Source organism: Tetrao urogallus (genome assembly GCF_951394365.1).
Source record: "Tetrao urogallus genome assembly, chromosome: 1".
Classification (NCBI taxonomy): Eukaryota; Metazoa; Chordata; class Aves; order Galliformes; family Phasianidae; genus Tetrao; species Tetrao urogallus.
In genome coordinates this window covers 130,257,172-130,280,350 of record NC_136813.1, presented here as the reverse complement: position 1 = coordinate 130,280,350, position 23,179 = coordinate 130,257,172, and the positions used below count along the sequence as shown (strand labels likewise).

The window sequence follows — 23,179 nt, the reverse complement described above, 5'->3', positions numbered from 1 at the left end:
AGACTCTTAAACTAGAACCTTCAGGTACAATCAATTGGAAAAAATATTTAAATAATTAAATTAAGAAAACCTAATTCTTGTTCTAAATTGTCTTCTGGTTAATGCAATGTACAACACAAATCAGAACAGCTGAAGTAAAACAAGACTCCCAGCATAATGATTAATTAAATTCAGGCTTCTGAAAATCAGATGAGGACACTGATATTCAGGTAATTCTTACTGTGGTATAAATCTCACATATCTTGAATCTCATATGAACAGCATACATTTAAGTGGGGACTGATTGTGGAAACTGTCAATACATTTTCAGATATAAATTCTACAGACATTACATATGAAAACTCTAAGCTATGGAAATTTGAAGTGTGCATTCTCTTCTGAGAAGCATTTTGAAAGTAACATCTACCATAGATATACTATTTGTGGTATGCAATTTAGTGACTCCGTGATTCAGATGCAGTACAATGATTCTGTGGTTGCTATGGAGGATGTATAATCTTTGTATATCAATTAAATTGAATGTAGTTGTGCTTTGAGATGTTTTTAGGTAAACCCTTACATGTGAAGTGCAAAGGCTTGCAGTTGTGGAAGAACAACTCCAGACACCAGTATATGCTGGGGAGCACTTAGCTGGAAAGCTGCAGAAAAGAACCTAAAATAGTGGAAGACATCAAGAATTGTTGGATTAATTAAACAAATTATCAGCAGTGGGTAATGAGAGACGCTCCTTCCACTTTACTCAGTATAGGCAGGGCTTCATCTGGAGTCCTCTATGCAGTACTGGACTCCCCAGTACAAGAGAGACAGGGCCATAGTGGAAATAGCCCAAAGGAGAGTCACCAAGATGATCAAAAGGACTGAAGCACCTCTCTTATGTGGATAGGTGGAGATAGGCTGAGAGAGCTGGGACTGTTCAGTCTGGAGAGGAGCTGGCTTGGGAGGGATCTATCTCATCAATGTGTATAAGTTCCTGAAGGGAGAACACAAAGAAGATGGAGCCAGGCTTTTGACAGTGGTATCCAGCACCATGAAAAGAGCCAGCGGGCACAGACTGGAATACAGGAGATTTCTCGTGAATGCTAGCATTTCTGTGCTATGCAGATGAATGAGCACTGGCACAGGTTGCCTAGAGAGGTTGTGGATTCTCCTCCTTGGAGATCTTCAAAAGCCATCTGGACATGGGCCTGAGCACGCTGTGCTGAGTGTCCTTGCTTGAGCTAGGTGAAATGGATGCATAGGCCCCTTGTAACATAAATTATTCTGTAATTCTATGATTTACAGTGTTTTCAAGGTTTGCAAATTGAGACTGGACATTGATAGAAAAATATTTGACTGCAATCTAAAAAAAAAATGTTTATGAGAAATTTATAAAGATGTACTAAATAGATTTAAGACAATACTGCTACGAAAATATAGTAGCATTATAATACTCTAGCAAATCTCTTGAACAAATTTCTTTAAAAATGTTTTTTCCTTCACAATTACTTTACCAAATTCTACCTGCATGTTGTGTTGACACAATTAAGACAATCATAGAATCATAGAATCACAAGGTTGTAAACGACTTATAAGATCATCTAGTCCATCCATCTTCTCATTACCACTGCTATTACAAGCTACTAAAACCATATCTCGCAGCTCCTCATCCAGACACCTCTTGAACACAGTTTTATCCTTGTTTTGAAACAAAACATTTGCATTTGCATCATTCTGTTTCAGGTACTGTAAAGAAGTGTGGAAAATACATCTTACATATTGCTGATGACAGTGGCAAGCCTGAATGACTGTTTTGCATGCATGTATTTATGTTACAAGACATTAAAAAATATTTTGTTCTTGAAATAACATTTAATGCAAAGACTGGTACAATGGGAATTTTAAAATTTTCTACCCTCATCTAATTGCCTTTTCTGACTTCATATCCCTGGGGTCTCAAGCCACCAGCTGAGAAACACTGCCTAAGGGTGAATCAAAGAATAAGAGAAAATGTTTTTTGCAGTAACGGAACTCAGTGAAATGGTTCCATGAACACTTTTCTCAACACAACCAAAATATATGTAGATTTAGGTTTCCATTTCTAAAACAACATTAAAATTCAGGACTTTTTTTAATCTAAGGAACTAAGATAAATTATCCAATAACAGGTACACCAATAGATTTAAATATAAGTTTTTTCTTTTAAAGCATAACTTTGTTTTAAAATTTACAATTTGTTTCCTCTTTCAGAACTTTCAAATAATGGACTCAAGGATACGAGAAGAGAAGCGAGGGGAGGAGAGAAGTGAGGGGAGGGGAAGGGAGGGGAAGGAAGGGAAGGTGAGAGAGGAGAGGAGAGGAGAGGAGAGGAGAGGAGAGGAGAGGAGAGGAGAGGAGAGGAGAGGAGAGGAGAGGAGAGGAGAGGAGAGGAGAGGAGAGGAGAGGAGAGGAGAGGAGAGGAGAGGAGAGGAGAGGAGAGGAGAGGAGAGGAGAGGAGAGGAGAGGAGAGGAGAGGAGAGGAGAGGAGAGGAGAGGAGAGGAAAAGACGTGTTCAATTTAATTTCAAAATATCGACTGTACAGGTCAATGGAAACTTTGAAGGTTTTTTTATAGAAAAATCTGAAAATTTGTTCATAACTTTGAATTTCCAAAATTCAATTTCCAAAACCTGGTTTTTGCACAGCTCTCAGATTCAGAATTCAGATTCCAAACTTCTAACTTCTAGAATATTTGACAAGTAACTCAACTGAGGTTTATAGTTTGCTTTTTATTTTATATGAAAACAGGGCAGCTGTAATGCACCTTGTCATTGAGAACCATTCTAACACTGAATAAAAAACTGCATAGTAAAAACCAAATGCCAACACTGAAATTACTGTAATTTCTTTAGAGTATGACTTAATATGAATTAAATTATCATATTGTGGTTCATCTACAGAAGCAGTCCTATGTCAAAATCTGGTAGTCTAAACACAGGAAAAAGCATCTGCCTTTAAGGAAGGCAGATTTATGCACTGGAAAGTTAGCTGCTTTTGAATATAATATACAATAAAACATTTAATGTATACAAAGCACCAGAAATTGGATTCATGTGAACTGCAACATGAAAGACCTCTGAAAAAAAAAAAAAAAAAATGCTACTGTGTTAGCATTTTATGAATACAGGCTTCAATGTGGTACTGGAAAGTTTTTTTGCAGACTAAAATTCCCATTGATCTGTATGATTTATTTCTTAAAGAAAATATTTTTATGTATTTTGTGTTGCTTAATTTTTCATTTTTTTACCATTTGAAGTTCATTCAGATGCAAATGATCAGTTTCAGAAGAGTTTTTTTTAAAAAAAAAAAAGCAAGATTTTTTTCACTAATTTTCACAGAGCAAAATACAGTATTATTACCTCAGGAGAAGGTAGCTGAGTCACCGGTATGTCACCAATTGTTGAAGTAAGTAGTTTGTCACCTAGAATATTTAGTAAATATTGTGCCATCCTTTCTTGTTGCTTAGGGCTGCAGTGATTCTCCAAAGACAGCACAACTGGATAATCAGATGCCTAAAAAAATAGAATTTAAAGTCCATTATGATTAAGAAATATAAAGAAGATCCCCAAAAATATATTGCAGAAGGCCCCTTAGTAATTTATATTTTCCTTGTATTTGCAAAATACTTTGAACGTGTTTGTTTTTTTAGGATAGTTACAGAATAGTAAAGCTCACAATACTTATAGAAAAGGGAAAGAATAGTTGAAATAGTAACTTAAATCCAAAGAAGAGAAAAACAAAAAAAAAACAAAAAACAAAAAACAAAAACAAACAAACAAAAAAACAACCAAACATCATCCTCGTTTAGCATGTTAGCATCCAGGACGTTAAGAGGAGATAGAAACAAATCCACGGAGATTAAAAAGAAAAAAAAGCCATGCAATTTTTTTTTAATAATGTCACAGTATTTTCTTGGGACTCTATTCTTTACCCATCACAGTACTCAAGCGAGACATAGGAACTCTGGCAAACTTCAGAGAATGCCTCAAAGGAGACATGTCCATTTCAATTCTATAAATAATTTTCAGAAGTCATCAGCTAATGAATAAAATATTTGCTTGGGTAGGATCTAAACTGACAGTTTATAAAGGAAGAGTCATTCTGTGTTTATTCAATTTTTAACGTTTTTTCACTGAGGATTTGCTGGTGACCATTATCAGAAGAACATACTAGTTTAGACTGATAGGAACTATTATTTCTTGATATAATTTTATCATCTTTTTTCTATGACTCATGCTTCTTAAATGAAGTCTACGTTATACCTTTACACAATATTCTATTTACAAGCAAACATAGGTGAGATTTATCTGATACCTGTTGAAGACCAGCTTAAATCTGAATAGACTATATATGTGTGTGTATAAAAATCCACATAAATGTGTGAATGTACATATGTACATATATTATGCAAATTACATTAACAGTCTTGCAGGACATCAGTTCAGTAGAAGTTTTGTCAGAAATCTGCAAAGAGACTGAGTAACAAAAAATCTCCAGCTTTTGCTCTTTTGCCAAAGATAGACAGAAGGGACATTGCCTTAATGAATCATCTGACAACAAGACCTGTATCACATCTTGAATTTTTTAAAAAAAAAAAAAAGTGGAAATGAAAACAGAATAAATATCAAACTAGCTTCTAGTCTAATATTTTCTCTATTTTGTGAAATTGAGCTTAGGATATCAGACAGTGTTAGCAACAGAAGAATAAGTGAAGTAAATTCATAGCAAAATATAAAGGCGGAAAGTATAACATTAGACAGACTCTGAAATAGTTTTTCAGTTCATTTTCAGTGCTTGACTAAATGACCTTAGGTAAGAATTCCATCTAAGAAACTGCAAAATTAATAATCAGATTGTACATTTTTCCTGTAATTCATTTTAGTAATGTTCATTCTATAAAGACTATCTCAGTTTTGTGGTTATTTTTTACCTCTGAGAATCTCAAGATAGCAGTATATTTGCAGGCTTTATTAAAACACTGTAGCATTTTAACTGACATATATATACATACCGCAAAAGCATACTTGTCTACTGCGTGAATTACAGAATAAAATGAAAGTTTGCTTGTGAGGGTGTGACCATGATACACAACAGGATCATTGTTTGAGCCATCCCAGCAGTCAATTTCCAGACAACGGCATCCTTTTAACAGAGCACTTGGAAAGAACAAAGGAAATAATTCACAGTTAAAAGGAAAACACCTCATTTCTTTTTATGTCACTATATTTCTGCCTACAAGCACATAAAATAAAAAATACTAGTCTATAATCATAACTGATAAATCCTAGGAAGTTATAAAGATATGAGACCAAGCTCTATTTTCTGCTGTTCATCTTAGGCATATTAGGTAATAAAATTTATCAGTGTACTAAGGAGGAAGATAGATTATATGAATATCCTTCATTAAGAGACTGAAAAAGAGAGTCAACATTTTAAAGTAAAAACTTTGGAAGTTGGTAAATGTATGCTTAGAATGGAATAATAAATACTTGAAAGGGCTTTTTTTTTTGCTATTACTATTTCATGATATGTCTGAAAGTTTGAGAGTTGTCATACTTAAAAGGATTAGTATATCACCATCACACCTAAAGAATCAGGTTCTGCTTCTTTGTTATTTTCTTTAGCTGTTTTACCTCGGACTTAATTTCTAAGAGGTAGGGCTAAAGTTTCCCAGAAGCCTTAAATTTACTGCTTCAATTTATAGTAGGTTAATTGTTCCCCTTAAATCACTTAGGTATCTAACATTTGCCTTGCTACTATGTAGGTAGCTCCAAAAGTAAGCCTCCTATTTATTTCTGTGGAAGTTATGACAAAGAATACAAACACACTATCTGATAAAGCAAATTCTCAACTGTTCAACATGATTTTTTCAGCATAGACACCATCATTTGCTGTGCATTTTTGCCATTGATGAACAAGAGCCTGCATGCCACACTTGTAAAAATCTGCACCAGCAGATTTTTCAAAGCTGTTGCTAGCAAAATGTTGCCCACATAATCAGTCTTTCATTGGTTCAAAAAGATGAAAGTCAGAAGGTGCAAATCCAGGCTGTATGGTGGGTGTAGTAGGACAGACCAACTAAGATTGACAACACATTCAATGATCTTCCAACTGATATGTGGAGCCTACCATTATCATCTTGCAAGAGAAAGATTGATTTCTTCTCTAGCCTGACTCTAGAAGTCCAGGCCATCATCTCTGTCAACATTCTTGTGTGGTGGTCAGAGCTGATGGTTCCTCCAGATTCCAGGAATTCCCGAAAAATCTCTCCTTTCCTATCCCAAAAATCAGTGTATACCACTTTAGCCACTGAGGACTGTCTTTAACATTTTTTTCAATTGAGAAATCACGTTCCACTTCACAGACCGCTGTTTTGACTCTGGCTCACAGCACTGACACCTCTCATCATTAGTAATGCCTTGTATTGCTTCAATAGGTCCTGACAAACTTGCATACAGTCTTCTTTTCGTTCCTGTGTGAGCATTCATGGGAATCATCTGGCACAAACAGCGATATTCCAACATTGCCACCATCATTTCCTACACCTTGAAGCCAATACTCAGCTTCATACACAGTTCCCCAGTCATAATCAGAAGATTCGTGCAAATGAGCTGATTGAGGTGCTCTTCATTTTGTGATGTGACTGATGTGCATGGCCATCCAGAACATGGCTTGTCTTTCATGTCACTGCTGCCACTGCTAAAAAGCAAGCATCACACACCTCTTCACTGTGCTCACATCCAGTTTTTGATCTCCATAATCGTTCAGCAAGCATCTATTAATGTCAGGTGTTATTTTTTCTGCATGGAGGAATTGAATGATACATCCTTGCTTCATATGCTCTTCCACGTCAGGCACCGTTTTGTCAGACTGCCCTTCTGCTGCATCTGTCACATGACAACAAATTGTAACAGAATACTGGTGGGAAGATTCAACCTCTACTGCCACACCATCAACATCTATCTCTGACATTGTGGGCCAACATAAAAAAAAAAAAGACATTACGTTCAGGTCAGCCTTTGTAAGCATTTCTTGAACCTCTGTGCCTGGAAAAATCATGGAGGACATCCTCCTAGTTACCATGTTAAGGCACATACTAGACGAAAAGGTTATCTGAGACAGCCAGCATGGCTTCACCAAGGGCAGATCTTGCCTGATCTAGTGGCCTTCTATGATGGAGTGACAGCATTGGTGAACAGGGGAAGGACAGATGTCATCTACCTGGACTTCTGCAAAGCCTTTGACTTGGTCCCTCACCACATCCTTCTCTCTAAGTTGGAGAGGTAGAGATTTGAAAGATGGACTGTTTGATGGATTAAAGAACTGGTTGGCTGGTTGCAGCCAACGGGCTGTGAATAATGGTTCCGTATCAGGGTGGAAGCTGGTCACAAGTGATGTCCCCCAAGGTCAGTCTTGGGACCAGTGCTCTTTGACATTTTTATCAATGACATAGACGATGGAATTGAGTGCACAATCTGCAAGTTTGCAGATGACACCAAGCTGTGCAGTGCAATTGATACACTGGAGGGAAGGGAAGCAATCTAGAGGGAGCTAGACAGTCTGGAGAAGTGGGGCCAAGTGAACGTAACAAGGTTCAACAAGACCAAGTGCAGGGTGTTATACTGGGCTGGGGCAATCCCAGGTATTTATACAGACTGTGAGAAGGCTTCCTTGAGAGCAGTCCTGCTGAGAAGGACTTGGTGGTCCTGGTGGATGAGGAGCTGGACTGCAAAGCCTTTGATGTGGTCCCTCACCACATCCTTCTCTCTAAATTGGAGAGGTAGAGATTTGAAAGATGGACTGTTTGATGGATTAAAGAACTGGTGGATGGTTTATGGTTTAAACACACTGGTTTGATGGATTAAACACACTGAGCAGTGTGCGCTTGCAGCCCGGAAGGCCAACTATATCCTGGGCTGCATTAAAAAAAGGGGCAGCCATCAGGGAGAAGGAGGTGATTGTCCCCCTCTACTCAGGTCTTGTGAGGCCCCTTCTGCAGTACTGCATCCAGGCCTGGGACCTTCAGCATAAGAAAGATGCAGAATTCTTGGAGTGGGTCCAGAGAAGGGCCACTAAGATGATCAGAGGGCTGGAGCACCTCTCCAAGGAAGAAAGGTTAAAGGAACTGGGCTTGTTTAGCTCGGAGAGGAGAAGGCTCTGGGGAGACCTCATTGTGGCCTTCCAGTACTTGAAGGGAGCATACCAACAGGAGGGGAAACAGCTATTGACATGAATGGATAGTGATAGGACAAGGGGAAATAGTCTTAAAATGAAACAGAGGAGGTTTAGGTTAGATATTAGGAGGAAGTTTTTCACTCAGAGGGTAGTGACACAGTGGAACAGGTTCAGAGAGGTTATGGATACCTCATCCCTGGAGGCATTCAAGGCCAGGCTGGATGCGGCTCTGGGCAGCCTGGTCTGGTGGTTGGTGACCCTGTACATAGCAGGGGGGTTGAAATGATTATTGTGTTCCCTTTCAACCAGGCCATTCTATGATTCTGTGATTCTAGGATTCTATGAACATTATTTTACCATATTTTTTTTTTATTTTAACCATATCTTAAAGATGTATCTAGACAGATATTTTCTAATATTTTTAATACCATTCAAAAACAGGAAGTGAAAAGGTTTAATATCATGTTTGCAATTATTTTAAGAGACACAGTTTTTACCTTATATAATTTTAAATTCTGCTAGAAATAAATGTGATGATTGCAAGCCATTAGAGAATATCTAGAGAGAAACCAAACAAAAAATTTCATAGGACTTTTAATTATCTCAGCCAAAATCATGACCAATATTTTTCTCTTACTTCTCCTTTTTCTCCTACTTCTTCTTCTACACACCTTTTTCTCCTACTTCTTATTTCTGCTAAATGCATCTTGGCCATAAGGTATACTTGTTTCCTTTTGCTCTTCGAGTCATATGCTGCACAACTGAACAGTTTCTTCTCTCTCTTGGCTACTATAATGCCCGCATAAGACCTTTGTCCCATTTCGTTGCTATTTCCAAATTGACTGCATTGCAACACACACTAATCACGAATAACTGACAGCTACATAGTGTGCACTTATGTCCTGTATATTGATCAGAACTGAGTTGGCCCAGAAATTTTATGTTTATTTGTAATTTTTTCATGGTATGTTGAGAATAAAAACTGATTAAGTCATATACTGTGCTGCATGCTATAGATTTATTTTGCTATGAAAAGGATGTTACGTGCTTAAGTGAAACAATGGATTATTTCCAGTCTATGATCAAGTGGTTTGGTAAATATATTGAAAAGATTACACATAAAATAAGACTATTGTTTTCCACTTTCATCCACAATGGCTACTGACAGAAGCATTACCTGTGAGTTACTTCTGGAAAGCCAGAGAATGTTTACAATATTGGTTAAAAACAAACAAAAAACCCCCTCCATCTGAATACCTGATATATCCATTTAAATCGCTGGGTCCTACTAGCTGGTGAGATACCAAGTAGGTATTGTGAGAAGATGAAATAAAATAGTCACATAATGGGTGGTTCATATCTTGGTAGACGGTCCGGTGCTCTTTTTTGAATATAATACAATCTTCTGAACTCATGTACCTTATAAACCCTTCAAACGACAATTGTCTTCTTTTCCTAACTGTTCAAAAAAGAAAAAAAGAAAGGTGAAAAATCTGGTGTGAAGCTAAGCTGATAGTTATATCTGTGTATTTTTCATAGTTTTTAGTAGATAATTCAGAACACTGCTAAATGTTTTACAGCCCAACACTTCTCTGCAATTTTAAAATTCACAAAAAGCAATATGAACACAAATGTCAGATTTGCACAGTTCTGGTGTTGATGTGGTTCTAAATTATGAGAGTAAATTAGTGTGTTCTTATGTTTTTGTACTTCTGTGGATTTTAGAAAAAAAAGTTTGCAATATTTCTAAGTAAATATAAAATATTTCTTATTGTTTAGTTTTGGAAAGTAACATGCTAGTCAGTGCACTAATAGATTTTTTCTCAGTAGAAAATAATGGAGTTTTTCTTTAAAATGTCATTCATAATCTTGCAGAAACCATGATTCTTAACATCAAGCATCTTAAATGGTGGAAAATTGAAAATAGCTAATGACAAAATGATGTTTTGTTTGGAAGTATTTGAAATAAAAAACATCATCTTAACATTATAAATTACTGCCCACAAAGATGAATTTGAAATCACGCTTATTATATTACTGCATCTATAACAAATCATGCTAATTGCCTTCATACCAGTGATAGTCATCCCATTTATTTTGTTATTTAACTGAATTAATGACAAACAGATCCATTACGCTGCCAACTGTTGCTCTAATGTCATGCTTCAAATGTAACTCTTTTGCAAATGATATAATCTCAGATGTCAGTTTTGATTCAAAACACAACCTAGTTTGAATTAGTCAGAGATTTTTCACAGTTCTGACTGCAAAATAACCTTATTTTTGTCACCATAGTTGGATAGTGATTCTTAATCAATAGGTAATCAGACAGTACTTTATGCTAACAATAACACTGGGTTTTCAAGTTTCTTCACTATTTTTTATATTATTTTGGGTTTCTCTTGCCATAAATAAATAGAAGATGGTAGTAGTTTTTTTCTTGAAGAGAACATGTGTTCACATAAATGCACTCATTAGTATAGTCCCTTTAAATTAGAAACATTACTTTGTAAGGCAAATATGTATTACTTTGATAGCCAGCATATAAGTTCCTTGGATTCAGAATTCATTTCATTTCTCTCATCATTGGAAAAAAATATATGTATTTTTATATAGCTTACTTTTTTATAGCTTATTACAAGACCTTGCATTACATTCATTTACAGCTCTTTTCTCAGGATCTATAGCTGCTATCTTTGACTTGCATACAACTAAAGTCTTGTTTCTGGAGAGCCATCAAAATTCATTGCAACTTTGTCGAATGAAATTGGTAAGCAGTAATGAAGCGATGTGATCATCACGTGATCATGAACAGCATATCATCTGCTAAAATAATTTTTCAGAGAAGACCTCTTGTTTAGTAAAAAAGGTCACAGATTTTAAAGTCTAAGATAGAAGAAGGCTTAAATTGTTGTTATTCCTACTGTTAGTTCATACTACTAGTTAGCTCATAACTCTCTGACCAGTGAAGGAAACCTACTGGGTTTCATTAGAACCCACTCTTATCTTTGTCTGATGAAGATACCAAAATTGGTTAAGAACACAAGTACAATGCTTTTTAAATTCTGATAAATAGCACAGCCAAACTATTTTCTGGTCATTTACAGACACTATCTTTTTCTGTGTTAAAAGAAATGGGAATATATCTTCATAAACTTTCCATGGGGAATAGATGCTTTCATCAAGGCCTTATGCATCTCCCGAGAGGAATCTCAATCTTTTTCTCCATTAGCAGTAGTTAGTAAACACATATCCATTTGGTGCAGAAATAAAAAGCAAAAGCAAGGGAAGATTTCTGTCTTTTGTAGCTTTTTCTTGTTTACAAAGTTCAATGCTTTTTTCTTGCCTTCCCTTTTCAGATAGACTGAAACACTATGTATTGCTAATATTCTTTTTTTCCAGTGATAACTGTTGTAAAAAGTAATTTGTTCTTCTCTTGTTGTCAGCCCAATTACAGTAAATTTCAGCACTGCCGTATAGAAAAATACAGGTATATCACAGGAATTATGGCCAGTGCATGATTTTTTGAAAGATATATTATATGCCTATATTTTTTAGAATTCATCTCCTCCTACTTTCTTAATTTACAACTTCTTTGTGGAAAGAAATATTGAAATTAAGCCTTCATAGAATGTTGGACAAATCTGTCTAAAATATTGTATTTATATAAATGGAGAGTAGATGGCACATACAAACACAGCTAAGAAGCTTATAGCCTAAATTTTTTTTAATTAATAAATACATTCCAGATTACTTAAATTCTTTATCTGACAAATGTACTAATGTCTCAATGATCAAATCCATGCAAATATTGAATTTTGAGAAACAAATAAGAAATTAAAAAAAAAAACTGTACTAAAGAAAGACAAAGTCCCTTTGGTCATTTGGTTGGCATAACATGGTTTCTTTAATATCACTTATTGAGTCAAGACTTCTATATGAAATTAGTAATAGAATGGAGAGATGTCTGAATGTTTGTGTGCAACAAACCTGACATCTCAATGTTAGTAAGAGGTAACTGTCAGATGATTCACATATTCACCATTTCTACGATCACTTTCATAAATGAGTCCTTCAGTCAAAAATGCAAACTTTAGCTTACACACACACAAATCTGTCAATGCAGAATTTTGTCATTAGAAATTTAAACTGTGTAAGAAAAATGGAAGAGCAGTGTATTCTGTGCTGTTTCTGAACAAAATACAGCATCTGCAGAGAGCTAATTTGGAGTTATGTCACTCAATGACATTGAAAAGTTGTCTCTCTGTGGACGCAAATGTTAACGATGGACCAAATGTTAACAATTGACTTATCAATGTTGTATATATCTAGTCACTGCTTTTATCATCATCGTGACATACCAGTGTACTAAGTTTATCAGATAATGGTTGTTACTATTAGCAAACCAGTCAATCTTGTGTCAAGATCTGCCCTTTTCTCTTTTTGTAAAATACAGGACAAGGCTGGCAGATGAGTCTAACAGATCATCTTGATGAAGAATATGCTACACCAAATTCAGAATGACAGTTGCACAAAACGGTATATCACGACACCGTATGAATCAACTATCATGTCAATCATATCTGGAACTTTCTACTAAATATGTTTGAGTGGGAGCATTTGTCCAGTCAAAGCAGCATGAACAAGACAGCTATTATTTCACTCAGCAGTATTATTTCCAGTAACAGGATAAACAATTTTTTCACAGAAGAGGAAAAACGAAAATTTGACTTAAATCTCTAGTGTAAATCAGAAATTTAAGAAAAAAAATAAATTATATTTACAACTGTGTTTACTGAGTAAAGATTCTTGTTCTTTTTATAGCTATTAACTTTCTGATCAGATCATTCAAAACAAACTTTTGAACTGGTAATAACTTACGTAATTACTTCGGAAAGACTAATTTTCAGAAAGAGTAGGATATGTTTAATAAAATTTGTGCTAATTTGAAAGGTAGCCTCTAAAATTAATGACATAAGGAAGATTTTGTAGCTATCACTGGACAATGAGTGACTTAGTGAAACACCAAATGCCTTTTGCTTCTGGTTGAAAGTGTGCTGTAGTTTTTCCCACAATAGTGGGAATGATCAGCATAGACATTCCAGAGTTGTTATCTCAAAAGGAAGTTTTTCTCCTTCTTGAATTTATTGCTATTTTTTCAGTTTTCCTTACTCAGTACGAAACAATGGAAACCAAAGGAAACAAACACTGTTAAACGTTTAATATTCATCTTCCTCTGAACAAAGAAAGTTTCCAATAAATTGTATTTACGTTTGATTTCCTTTTTTCAGCTTAGTAGCAAATTTTGTCTCTTGCCATGTTGAGAGAAACATCAGAAATGCAGCAGCACAGCTTGAAGCAGCCATCAGCAGCTGAAATATCTGCTTGTTACAGATTCAACAAATCACTCATCTCACATTTCTATTGATTCAGAAAGGACGAATATACTGCAAAGTATTACTGATATCTGGAAGAACCTAGCTTGAGTATCAGATTCCAGTCTGAATTATCAGTTCTAGCTGCTTAGACAGCTTCCCTCCATTGCACCACGAGAAGTGTCATGGATTTGCTGGGCAATACTAGAAGTGAAAAAAAAAACACTATAAAACTCAGAGTTTTGGAAGTTGCAAGGGAGGAATAAAGAAATATAATTTGGGTATGCAGAAATGGTGTTAGGGAAGCTAAAATATGACTCAATTTGAAACTGGCTTGGAAGTTCAGTGGAACATGAAGTGCTTTTACAACTTCATTGCCCGTGTTTTTGAAAAGAACATGTGGGCCAACTGTTGAATGGGGCAGGTGGCTTTGCTGACAGACTCCAAGTCTGTCAGCATTGTTTAAGTTCACCACATTTGCAAGACTGCTTTAATGCATCCCTGAAATTCTTACCAACAATACCCAGCTGACAGCAAACCAGAGTGTAACTGTTCAAGATTTCAGCCTTACTTAGTAAAGACAAAGAGATATAACTTTACTAGAATTTGTTTTCTTCTGTGAAATCACTGTATTAGATTACTTCTACAGTTAAACTTTCTGCCACAGAACACTCAAATGCAGATAGCATGATAACAAAACACTATTTGTATTTTTTATCTTCATAGTCCAGCACTTGTAATCTTCTAATTAATTAAGCAAAGAGATTGTCACTAAAGAGTCAGTCTGGCTTCCTAGTAATGCTCATTCATATATTTCAGTGGGTATAAAAAAAATTTAGTGTGGGTTCCCTACTCTAAGAAAAATTGCATTTTGTTTGAAGCAATCTACAGCTAGATTTTGGACCAGTCTGTCGCAATAAGGAGTAAGAATGACTGAGCTGGTCATGTTCTGTTGCTGAGTAAATTTACTTTGCTTTATTAAGAGTTTCTAATATTAAATCATATTTACAATATTCAAAAACCTGAATTGTAAATAAATAAATAAATAAATATTTGATATATGTGCTTATAAATGATATCATACAACAGACATAATTATAATATTCTTGCTTACACTACTTTTTTTTCAATGTCCAGTTTGCATTAGTCAGGTGAGTATTCAGCAGTATAAACTGTCTATGAAAAGCACAAAAAAATAAGAGCTAGAAATCAAACACTTCAACTATGCATACCTTCATCAATGGGTTCATACTTCAAAATTACTTCTAAGGCAGTTGTTTCAGCATCTTCAGTTTTAAATTGTTCTTTTTTGAGAAATTCAGTGAGCTCGGTGTCAGCAAGACATTTGTGGTTTTGAGAGTAAGCACAGAAAATTTCATGAAATTCATTTCTGTGTACAATAGCTCGATAAATTGCTCTGAAGTCTTCCATGTTAATAGTACGTATCTTCCGCTTGTCAACTGTTTTCTGAAAACAAAAAATCAAAACAGTCAACGCAAAGATATACAATAGTAAAAAAATACAGATAAACCAGTCTATAATATATTATAATATTATATTATATTTTATTATAATATTGAAAGAACTACAACAATAGAGAAAGCTTAGGGCAACAGTGGCTACAATACATTATCAAATTATAGTCTTTTATTTGCAACGTTTAGATTTGTCCTTCTGTGTTAAAAGTGTTTTTGGACAAATTAAAACGTATCATATGACATGGCATCTAAGTAACTAAAAGTAATTCATATATAATATGTGCAATATTAAAACATAAATCTACGTTAAAATGCTATGCGTTACGATAAATATGCAGCATAGAAAATGTTGAGGAAAATATTCTTAATATGATACCCCTCTCACAGAAAATTGAACCAAATTGTAAGTACAGTATTTTAAATTTACATACAACATACATCAAGTTGTGATCTGAAAAATGAAATAAGAACCAAATTTTCATGTTATCCTTTAAAAATTTCTACCAAAATATGTAGTTGTGCATATGAAATGTGTTTACATCAGTTTAGCTTGCATGTGTTAAATTTGTTATTGTAAAAGTAAGATAAATCTTGGAAATTTACTCAAAAAAATAGCCACAAAATCATATACAATTTTTTTTTTTTTTTTTTTACCACTGTAGGCTAATTAAAATTTGTAACTTTTGGCTCCTTCAGATGTGACTACCGAGGAGGTTGGATTTCACCACATAATAATGACACCTGCTTTGATTTGCAGAGCCTCCCCAAAATTGTCCATAAATAAAAGATATCTAATTGGAACTCTGGCTGCTGTTTGATGAAAGCTTCTGATTGCTACTGATTAGACTAGTTTTGAAGAGACACCATAGAATCTAAATGTTACACTGCCAGTTTTTTTCCTATGCAGTAGAGTTCCCACTGAGAGATGGCAGTGCAAGTACAACAACAAAGAATACAATACTAGCTAAAAAGAAAATTTCAAAAATTTTATGTAACAGTAGTGAAGTATTTGCTTTGAGTTTGTAAAAAAAAAAAAAAAAGTAACAATCACTTTTAATGAAACTAAGCAGCAAGATAATAATTCAGGAAACTAATCATATGCTTTTTATTACTGCTTGAAAAATCCCAAGTCTTGGGTTGAAATCATTCAACTATTTTTTTAACATCTTTAAGGCAACTGCAAATTTACTCATAATTGTTAATCAGAAAAAGGAAATACCAACTCATTTAGAAATTAAGCATCCACGAGGACTCAGGAGACCTTCTCTCAGCTACTGGCACAAAGTGAAACTGGCCAGAAAATTAAATTTTCTATTTCATTGTCCTTTTCTGAAATGTAGATAACTGTACTGCCCAGGGGTATTTTTGAAATTGAAGTTATGAAAATCTCATCAAAATGTTAAAAAAAAAAAAGATAGTTATAAAACTTTTATTGGCAGATTTTTATTATTATTATTATTATTTTCATTAAGGCACATCACATCTTTTCAGAAAAAAAAGTATCTTGACAAGGGCTTAGATCTGAGAAGTATATTAAAATTTTTCATTCCTTTAAAATGTTTATGTTCATAATTCTGATATCGCCCAAAGGAGCATTACAGTAAAGTAAACAAAAGAGAATATAAAACAAAGTAAATTGTTCTTTAAAAACTATGTTTCCTACGAAATAGATTTTTGTTATGTATAGTTATGTGATTATCAATATGTAGTTAGTGAAAATAATGGCAGAAAAAATTCCTTCCAGATTTTGCATTTTACATCCTGTTAGAGTGATGAACAATTTGAGTTCCAAAATTATTGAAAATAGCCAAATATCTCAGAAAGTAAAGAATACCTAACAGCACTGCTAAGAACTACTAGATCAGGCTGTCAAATACATTATACACTTATACGCAGATACTCAGAGTATACACTTCTGAGTATCTGTAGCTAGATCAAGCTTATTCTATGCAGATCACTTCCCCAAATAATCATTCTCCACCCACAGTTCATCAAATATATCATATTTCTGTCAGAAATCAGGTGGATTTCTAATGGAAAATAACAGACAATTATGAGAAATAGTTTCAAGTTCTCATGAAATTCTCGAGTTTAGCAATTGTCTCAATGCAGTGAAAAATTCAAAAATCATGGGCATCACCCCATGGTTAGCAAGGACTGCGCTCACACTGCTGTTTTCACCTGGGCTAGAGAGAACTACAAAACAAGATAGAATGAGGAAATACTAGTGTTTTCCATCTCCCTGCCTTCCCTGCAGTATGACAAGATCTAAAACTTCTGGAATTCCCAGAGCTAATTCTCCTATACCAAATCTGGACAGAATTAGGAAACTGGTTACAAAACTATCACATAGAAATGATATGTATAAATAGTCACTGAGTTTCATTTCCTTAGCAAAACAGATTTACCAAATGGCTATTTTGGTTTGGAAAAAAAAAAAATGAGATAAAAGAAAAATCCATATAATTTTTGATTAATTAATAGGATGGACCTGAAGAACATGAAATCCCAATGTGTCCAAAGGCACTCAATTTTACAGTTTTTTCTCAGTGGGAATATATGAACCTAATCACAATTTGAGAGCCTAAATTAAATTACCCTATTATTAAGGCTTATTTCTTGATTTTGCATCCGTAGAAAACCCATGATCATTGCTGTATCTCAAGGCCACATCCTTCCCCAGGAGCGAGAGTGCTATGGATGTATGGGATATCAAAGCATATCTCTTAAGTGCTTCACAAGAGAGGTATGGTGGAAAACTGATTAAGTAAGTGTGCTGGATTTACATTGACTTGAAGCTGGAACAGATCAAATACCTACATATTGTTGATAGCAATCTCTCTAATGTCTCTGAACAGCAATAGCCAGGCATGGCTGCACTCATTAGCTCAATCACAAAGCAGCTCCATGGGATGAAGTCAGAATATTTACATTGTTCTCCATTGAGGCCTTGTTACAATACAGTTGGGAATCAGGGCCTACATGTTTGTTTATTTTTATCGCTCAACACCATTTTGCTGTGGTGAAGAGATGGTAGTGGTCGTGCAACCACTCAGTTATCTATTTTACACAGAAACAAAGGATCTGGATATGGCAAATTATTTGCTGATTGTGCACACTCTGTAAGCATGAAATTAATTTCACAAAATAAACTAAATTAAAAAAAAAAAAAAAAGATTTAAAAGCACAGCTTATATAATACCCTTATGTAACTGACCTTCTAAATGTATCTGATCGCTGAATATACATATTCCTCACCTTGAAAACATGTTTCACATGGGCGAGATTAAAAGGCATGTGCAGTTTTTCAAGTAGTTTAACAGTGCTATCTAAATCAATCTTCCCATCCATGAAGTCATCCTGAATGATGTTCAAAAACCACGTACAAGAGATCAAGTTAAGGAAAAGTCTGACCTCTGCCACTATTTTGACAAGGTGAGACATTTTAAACCTAAAATGCTTGCATGTTTTCTCAGAACAGAAATATATTTGTGCTCTGCACTCAGTGAAACCTGGGGGCACAGAAAAGAGTCAAAGACACAGGGAGAGTGTGCAGGAAGATGAAGGGTAGTCAGGGTGAAGAAGGGCCTTGAGAAGAGGAGGGAGAAGCAGAGAGATAGATGGGGGACAGCAGGAAAAGGAGTGTCCATGAGGAGCAGCAGTGAGGCACTGTGCCCACCCTACTGGCCTAAGCAGCCCAAGCTAGCACGCCCTGAGCAGACCATCCTGCAGGCTCAGGTCCTCTTGCACTTCAGCCATGTGGTCCCATGCAGGCCCAAGCCTGGCCCAGGCCTCGATGCATGCTCAAGTCAGGAAAAAGTTATACAGTGGCAGGTGTCACAGGGAAGACCAAGAGGAGGAGGAGGATGGAGAAGAAGAGGAGGCAGAGCTGAGGGAGGTGGAGGAGGATATCTGTTCTCCTCCATGGTGACTCCGCGTTGCCAGCTCCTTGTTCTTCACTTTGACGGCATTGCTAGCATTTGGCAGGCCATCACCTCAGCATGCTCTGGCTCCCTGTGGGGCCCTTTTCTTTCCCTCACACCCCAGCTCTTGTGCTGGGGTTCCAGGACCCTCTTTGCTCCTTCCCCACACTCAGACCCCACTGGCATTAGCTCAGATGTGTGAGGTCACAAACTGTGGAGTTCTGGAGCACCAACACTTCTCCCCCTCCTCACTATCTTGTGGCTGTTCCCTCAGCATCTCCTCCCCTCACCTGTCAACTTCTATCTTTCTCTTAGCCCTGGCCCCAATCATGAGTGTGGAGCAGGGGCTGCGTGCGTCAGAGAAAGTGTCCCTCATTTGCGGGCTGCTGCGCCAGTCCCCTCCAGGAGAATTCAGGCAGGTTGTCCAAGATCTCTGTGATCTGGTCCAAGACGATGAGCTGGTGAAGCAGGAGGCTGCCCACGCTGGGGCCCGTCACAATAAGAACAACTTCACCCCTGTGTTTGTAAATGGGAACATTGTGCTACTGACTCAGTACAATGACATAGGAGGAAACCGCTTCTTCTACCCTCAAGACAAATTCTCCTTTGAGTTTGACCATTTGAGTGGGATAACCAGCAAAACCCATTTGCATAGAGTAATGCTAGATGAGGGGGAGCTGTGGAGAGGAGCCCTCCACAAGGGTTTGAATGCCTATGTGAACTGCCACTTTCCTTCAGGGAACTGCTGTGTGTTCAAAAAAAGCCTGGGGAAGAGGCAGATGTTAGTGGCCTGCATTGAGGCTCATCTGTACCAGCCCTCTAAACACTGGAACAGCCTTTGGAAGTCTGACTGGACTTTTGCTCTGACTCCAGTTATGACCCGAGTTACAGGGGTATTTTTTCTCCAGTTACACTACTTCAGAGATGCGAACCTCCATGTAACTGTCAACAAGTCTGTAAGCGAGTCTCTGCATGTGATAGACCGAAATCAGTTTGTCACAGATTTCGTGAAGTTCGTGAAAGCCGAAGACAACAAGATTCATACTGCCATTATGGAAAACATCCAGGCCTTGTCAGAGCATACATGGAGGAAAAATCTGCGAAGGAGACTCCCTATTACTCGTACCTTCATGAACTGGAATGAATTGTTGAACAATCAGCATCCAAAGACCAGTGTTTCCAGAAAAGAAGTACCTCCATGATTACTGAATTGCACTGTATGATTCAGATGCTCAAATAAATAACTGAAGGACAGAATGGGAATGCTTTCTAGTTGATTTATTTCTAAATTGCTCAGTAGAGTGCAGAAGCTGTGATCAGTCACTCGACACTGTGAAATTAATGGACATCAATAGAGACAGAAAGTTATTTGCTGTCTGTTGTTTTTTTTCCATTCATGTACTTTTTAACTGCTACTGGAGGTACTAGTAACGCTCACTGTCAAAGGTGGTATATACCACTACAGATGAGTCAGTAAGTGAAATCTTACTTTCCTTCAGAATTTTCCTCAATATTAAATGTATTTGTTTATTCATATTACATGGAGAATTTGTAATAAGGAAAATAATAAGATTGGTAAAAACATGGAGGTGTTATTACTAGATTTGTTTAATGCTAGAGAAACCCAAGAAATTCGGCCTTCAAACTTTACTTGTGCATAACTGTATGCACAAGAAACATGAACAGAGGCAGATCAGTACATAGAACAAGTAAATTTTTTATAGTCATTGCAGATAATAGAAACACTGAGTGTCTCCTATCACTCATTATAGACTAAAGAATACTACTACTCCCGGTTTCCACTTACTTATTACAAATGACAGAGGAATGCATGCAACTCACTCCAATTGTTTTCAGTGTGTAAAACAATAAAATACATCACATATTGCTACCTATGATGGTACTCAAACAACCAGTTATACCTATTCTGTAAAAGCTGCTATAACAATATAAAATAAAAGCTTCTACCTACAAAAGTTGTGAGCATAAGATCTTGATTTTTATAACTTTTAGTGGAAATTATGCTGTCAGATGTATTGAGCATGCCCTGTAATCACTTGGTTTAGGAGGTTTCTTATTGTATACATGAGGATATAATAATTAATTGCCCAGAGAATCCAATAACAAAAAATGTGTCCAATCTAAAAATTATTCTACATCACTCTGTGTTATGGATGATGAAGTCATATGCTCAATTTTTGTTTATAAGCAATATTTGAATGTGACTGAAATAAACGAAATATTTATATCTGAATTTCTTCAGATTTTCCTTGACTGGAGTACATTTTTCGTCTGATTGTTATGATCTTTCTGCTCACTCAGCACAAAGATTTTGGGGAGTTTTGTGCTAATTCATGTGCAGAAAAGCATTTGTAATGCAGTTTCCTTCCAGCAAGCAGAAAGCAGACCACTGCCCTTGTGACAATGTCCCTTGACAGTACATATTACAGATGCCCATTTGTTAGAGAACTTGCTCCATGTACACAGAGAGGGAGAAGGATGGAGCATGGAGACCATTCTCTGTGCTCCTTTGGTTCTTAACAGAATGCTACATTACCTATGGGTCATTCTCTTTTCACCCCACAGCTGCTACTGAGATCCAACAACAGTCCAACTCTTTTCGTGCTCATGTTGTCGTTGCAGGCTATTCCTTCATCAAACAGCTGTCTTCACGTGTTATTTATTTAAATATGTGATTATTTCTTTATTGAAACTTAGATTAATTTTATTTAACATGTTTTATGATCCAGGGTTGCTTTAGTGAAGATGGCCTGTTTTGTGTGCATTTCATGTATGCAGTACAGTACAGATGAACTATTTACATCAGAAAACAGAAACAGGGACATATCACTAGAAATTCTGGATTGTGAAGAAAAATATTTTATTTAAACACATCTTCTGATGCAAAATGAAGATCTTGCACCTGTACTCAGCTTGCTTTAGGAGATTCCTTATCCATATACATCAGGATATAATAATCGATTACCAAGAGAAACCAGTAACAAAGGATGTAACAAAGGATAAAAAGCATCATTCTAAATAACTCTGTATTAGTGATGATAAAATCAATTTTCATTTATAGGAATTTTCTTGAAAATGGGGATTATGTTTCCCCTTCTCCACCCATAGGAACTTCATCAGACTGCCTTGACCATTCAAATATGATGAATAATGGCTTGGCAACCTGATCCACCATTTCCCTCAGGACCCATAGACGGATCCCATGGACTTGTGCACCTTCAGGTTCTTTAGGTGGTCTCACATCTGATCTTCCCTTACAGAAGGCAGATCTTTCTTCTCCCATTTCTTACCTTTGCTTTCTGCAGCTTGGGAGGTGTGGCTAGAGCCCTTGCCAGTGAAGACTTTCATAATCCCTGTCTTATTAGAGAGCGATATCCATCACTTCACAGTCACTCCTTACTCATGTCATCACTTTTTGGCAGTATATACATTGGTGAACAACTGTTTTTGAGGATGAAGTACAGAAGAAATAAAATTTCATCAAAAAATCTCTGATGAACACCTTGAGTCCTCTCTAAGACAATGTCAGAGACAGATATTGGAGGCAAGGCAGTAGGGGTTGAGCCTTCCCACCAATATTCCATTACATTTTGTTGCTGTGCATCTGATGGCAGCAGAGGAGAAGTCTGACAAAATGGTGTCTGACATGAAATTGCCTATGAAACAAATGTGTGTCACTGAATTTCTCTATGCAGAAAAAATGGCATCCATTGACGTTCATTGACACTTGCTGAATGTTTATGGAGACTGAACAGTAGATGTGAGCACAATGAGGCAGTGGGTGGTGAGTCTAAGTCTTGTAGATAATTATGAGCACAGCATGCAGGTTCTTGTCCATTGCTGCTGAAACGTATATCTAATGGTGTTGACTATGTTGAAAAATAGCATTTTCTATCTCAGAATTTGCTCTGTCATATAATGTTATTGTGCTCTTTGTATCTATTGTAGTTTTCATGGAAATAAATAGGAAGCAATAATTTCAGAGCAAAATCCTATATGAAGCCAAGACATTTCCTATTCTCTCAGTGTGACCCAGGAAAGCCGAAAGGTTGGACATCTGTGAAAAATACAGTACTGTCTTTGCCAGTTTTCCCTTCACATTATCGTAACAGGAAAGTCGAAATTCGAGGGAAAATACACATTATGAGAAAAAAGCTACGATGTGCAACTCCACTGAACATTTTACTGAACTT

General features: G+C 36.2%; 2 protein-coding genes across 2 annotated transcripts in view; one reads left to right on the top strand and one right to left on the bottom strand.

Moving 5' to 3' along the window:
• Positions 1-18,486, bottom strand: part of PLCZ1 (phospholipase C zeta 1) — a gene marked incomplete at both ends in the record, with an annotated part of 45,262 nt that extends 26,776 nt beyond the window's left edge. Inside the window, 5 exons of the mRNA XM_079550807.1 lie at positions 3,374-3,526; positions 5,026-5,170; positions 9,447-9,648; positions 14,797-15,031; positions 18,301-18,486. Of these exons, the coding sequence (XP_079406933.1) occupies positions 3,374-3,526; positions 5,026-5,170; positions 9,447-9,648; positions 14,797-15,031; positions 18,301-18,486 (921 nt within the window). The remainder of the gene's footprint in view (positions 1-3,373; positions 3,527-5,025; positions 5,171-9,446; positions 9,649-14,796; positions 15,032-18,300) is intronic.
• An 808-nt stretch (positions 18,487-19,294) lies between these two features.
• On the top strand, positions 19,295-20,167 carry CAPZA3 (capping actin protein of muscle Z-line subunit alpha 3; the record flags this gene model as incomplete). The annotated part of the gene is made up of 1 exon (XM_079541299.1): positions 19,295-20,167. The coding sequence occupies one exon, from the start codon at positions 19,295-19,297 to the stop codon at positions 20,165-20,167; it is 873 nt and encodes a 290-aa protein (XP_079397425.1).
• Between the last annotated feature and the right edge of the window lie 3,012 nt (positions 20,168-23,179).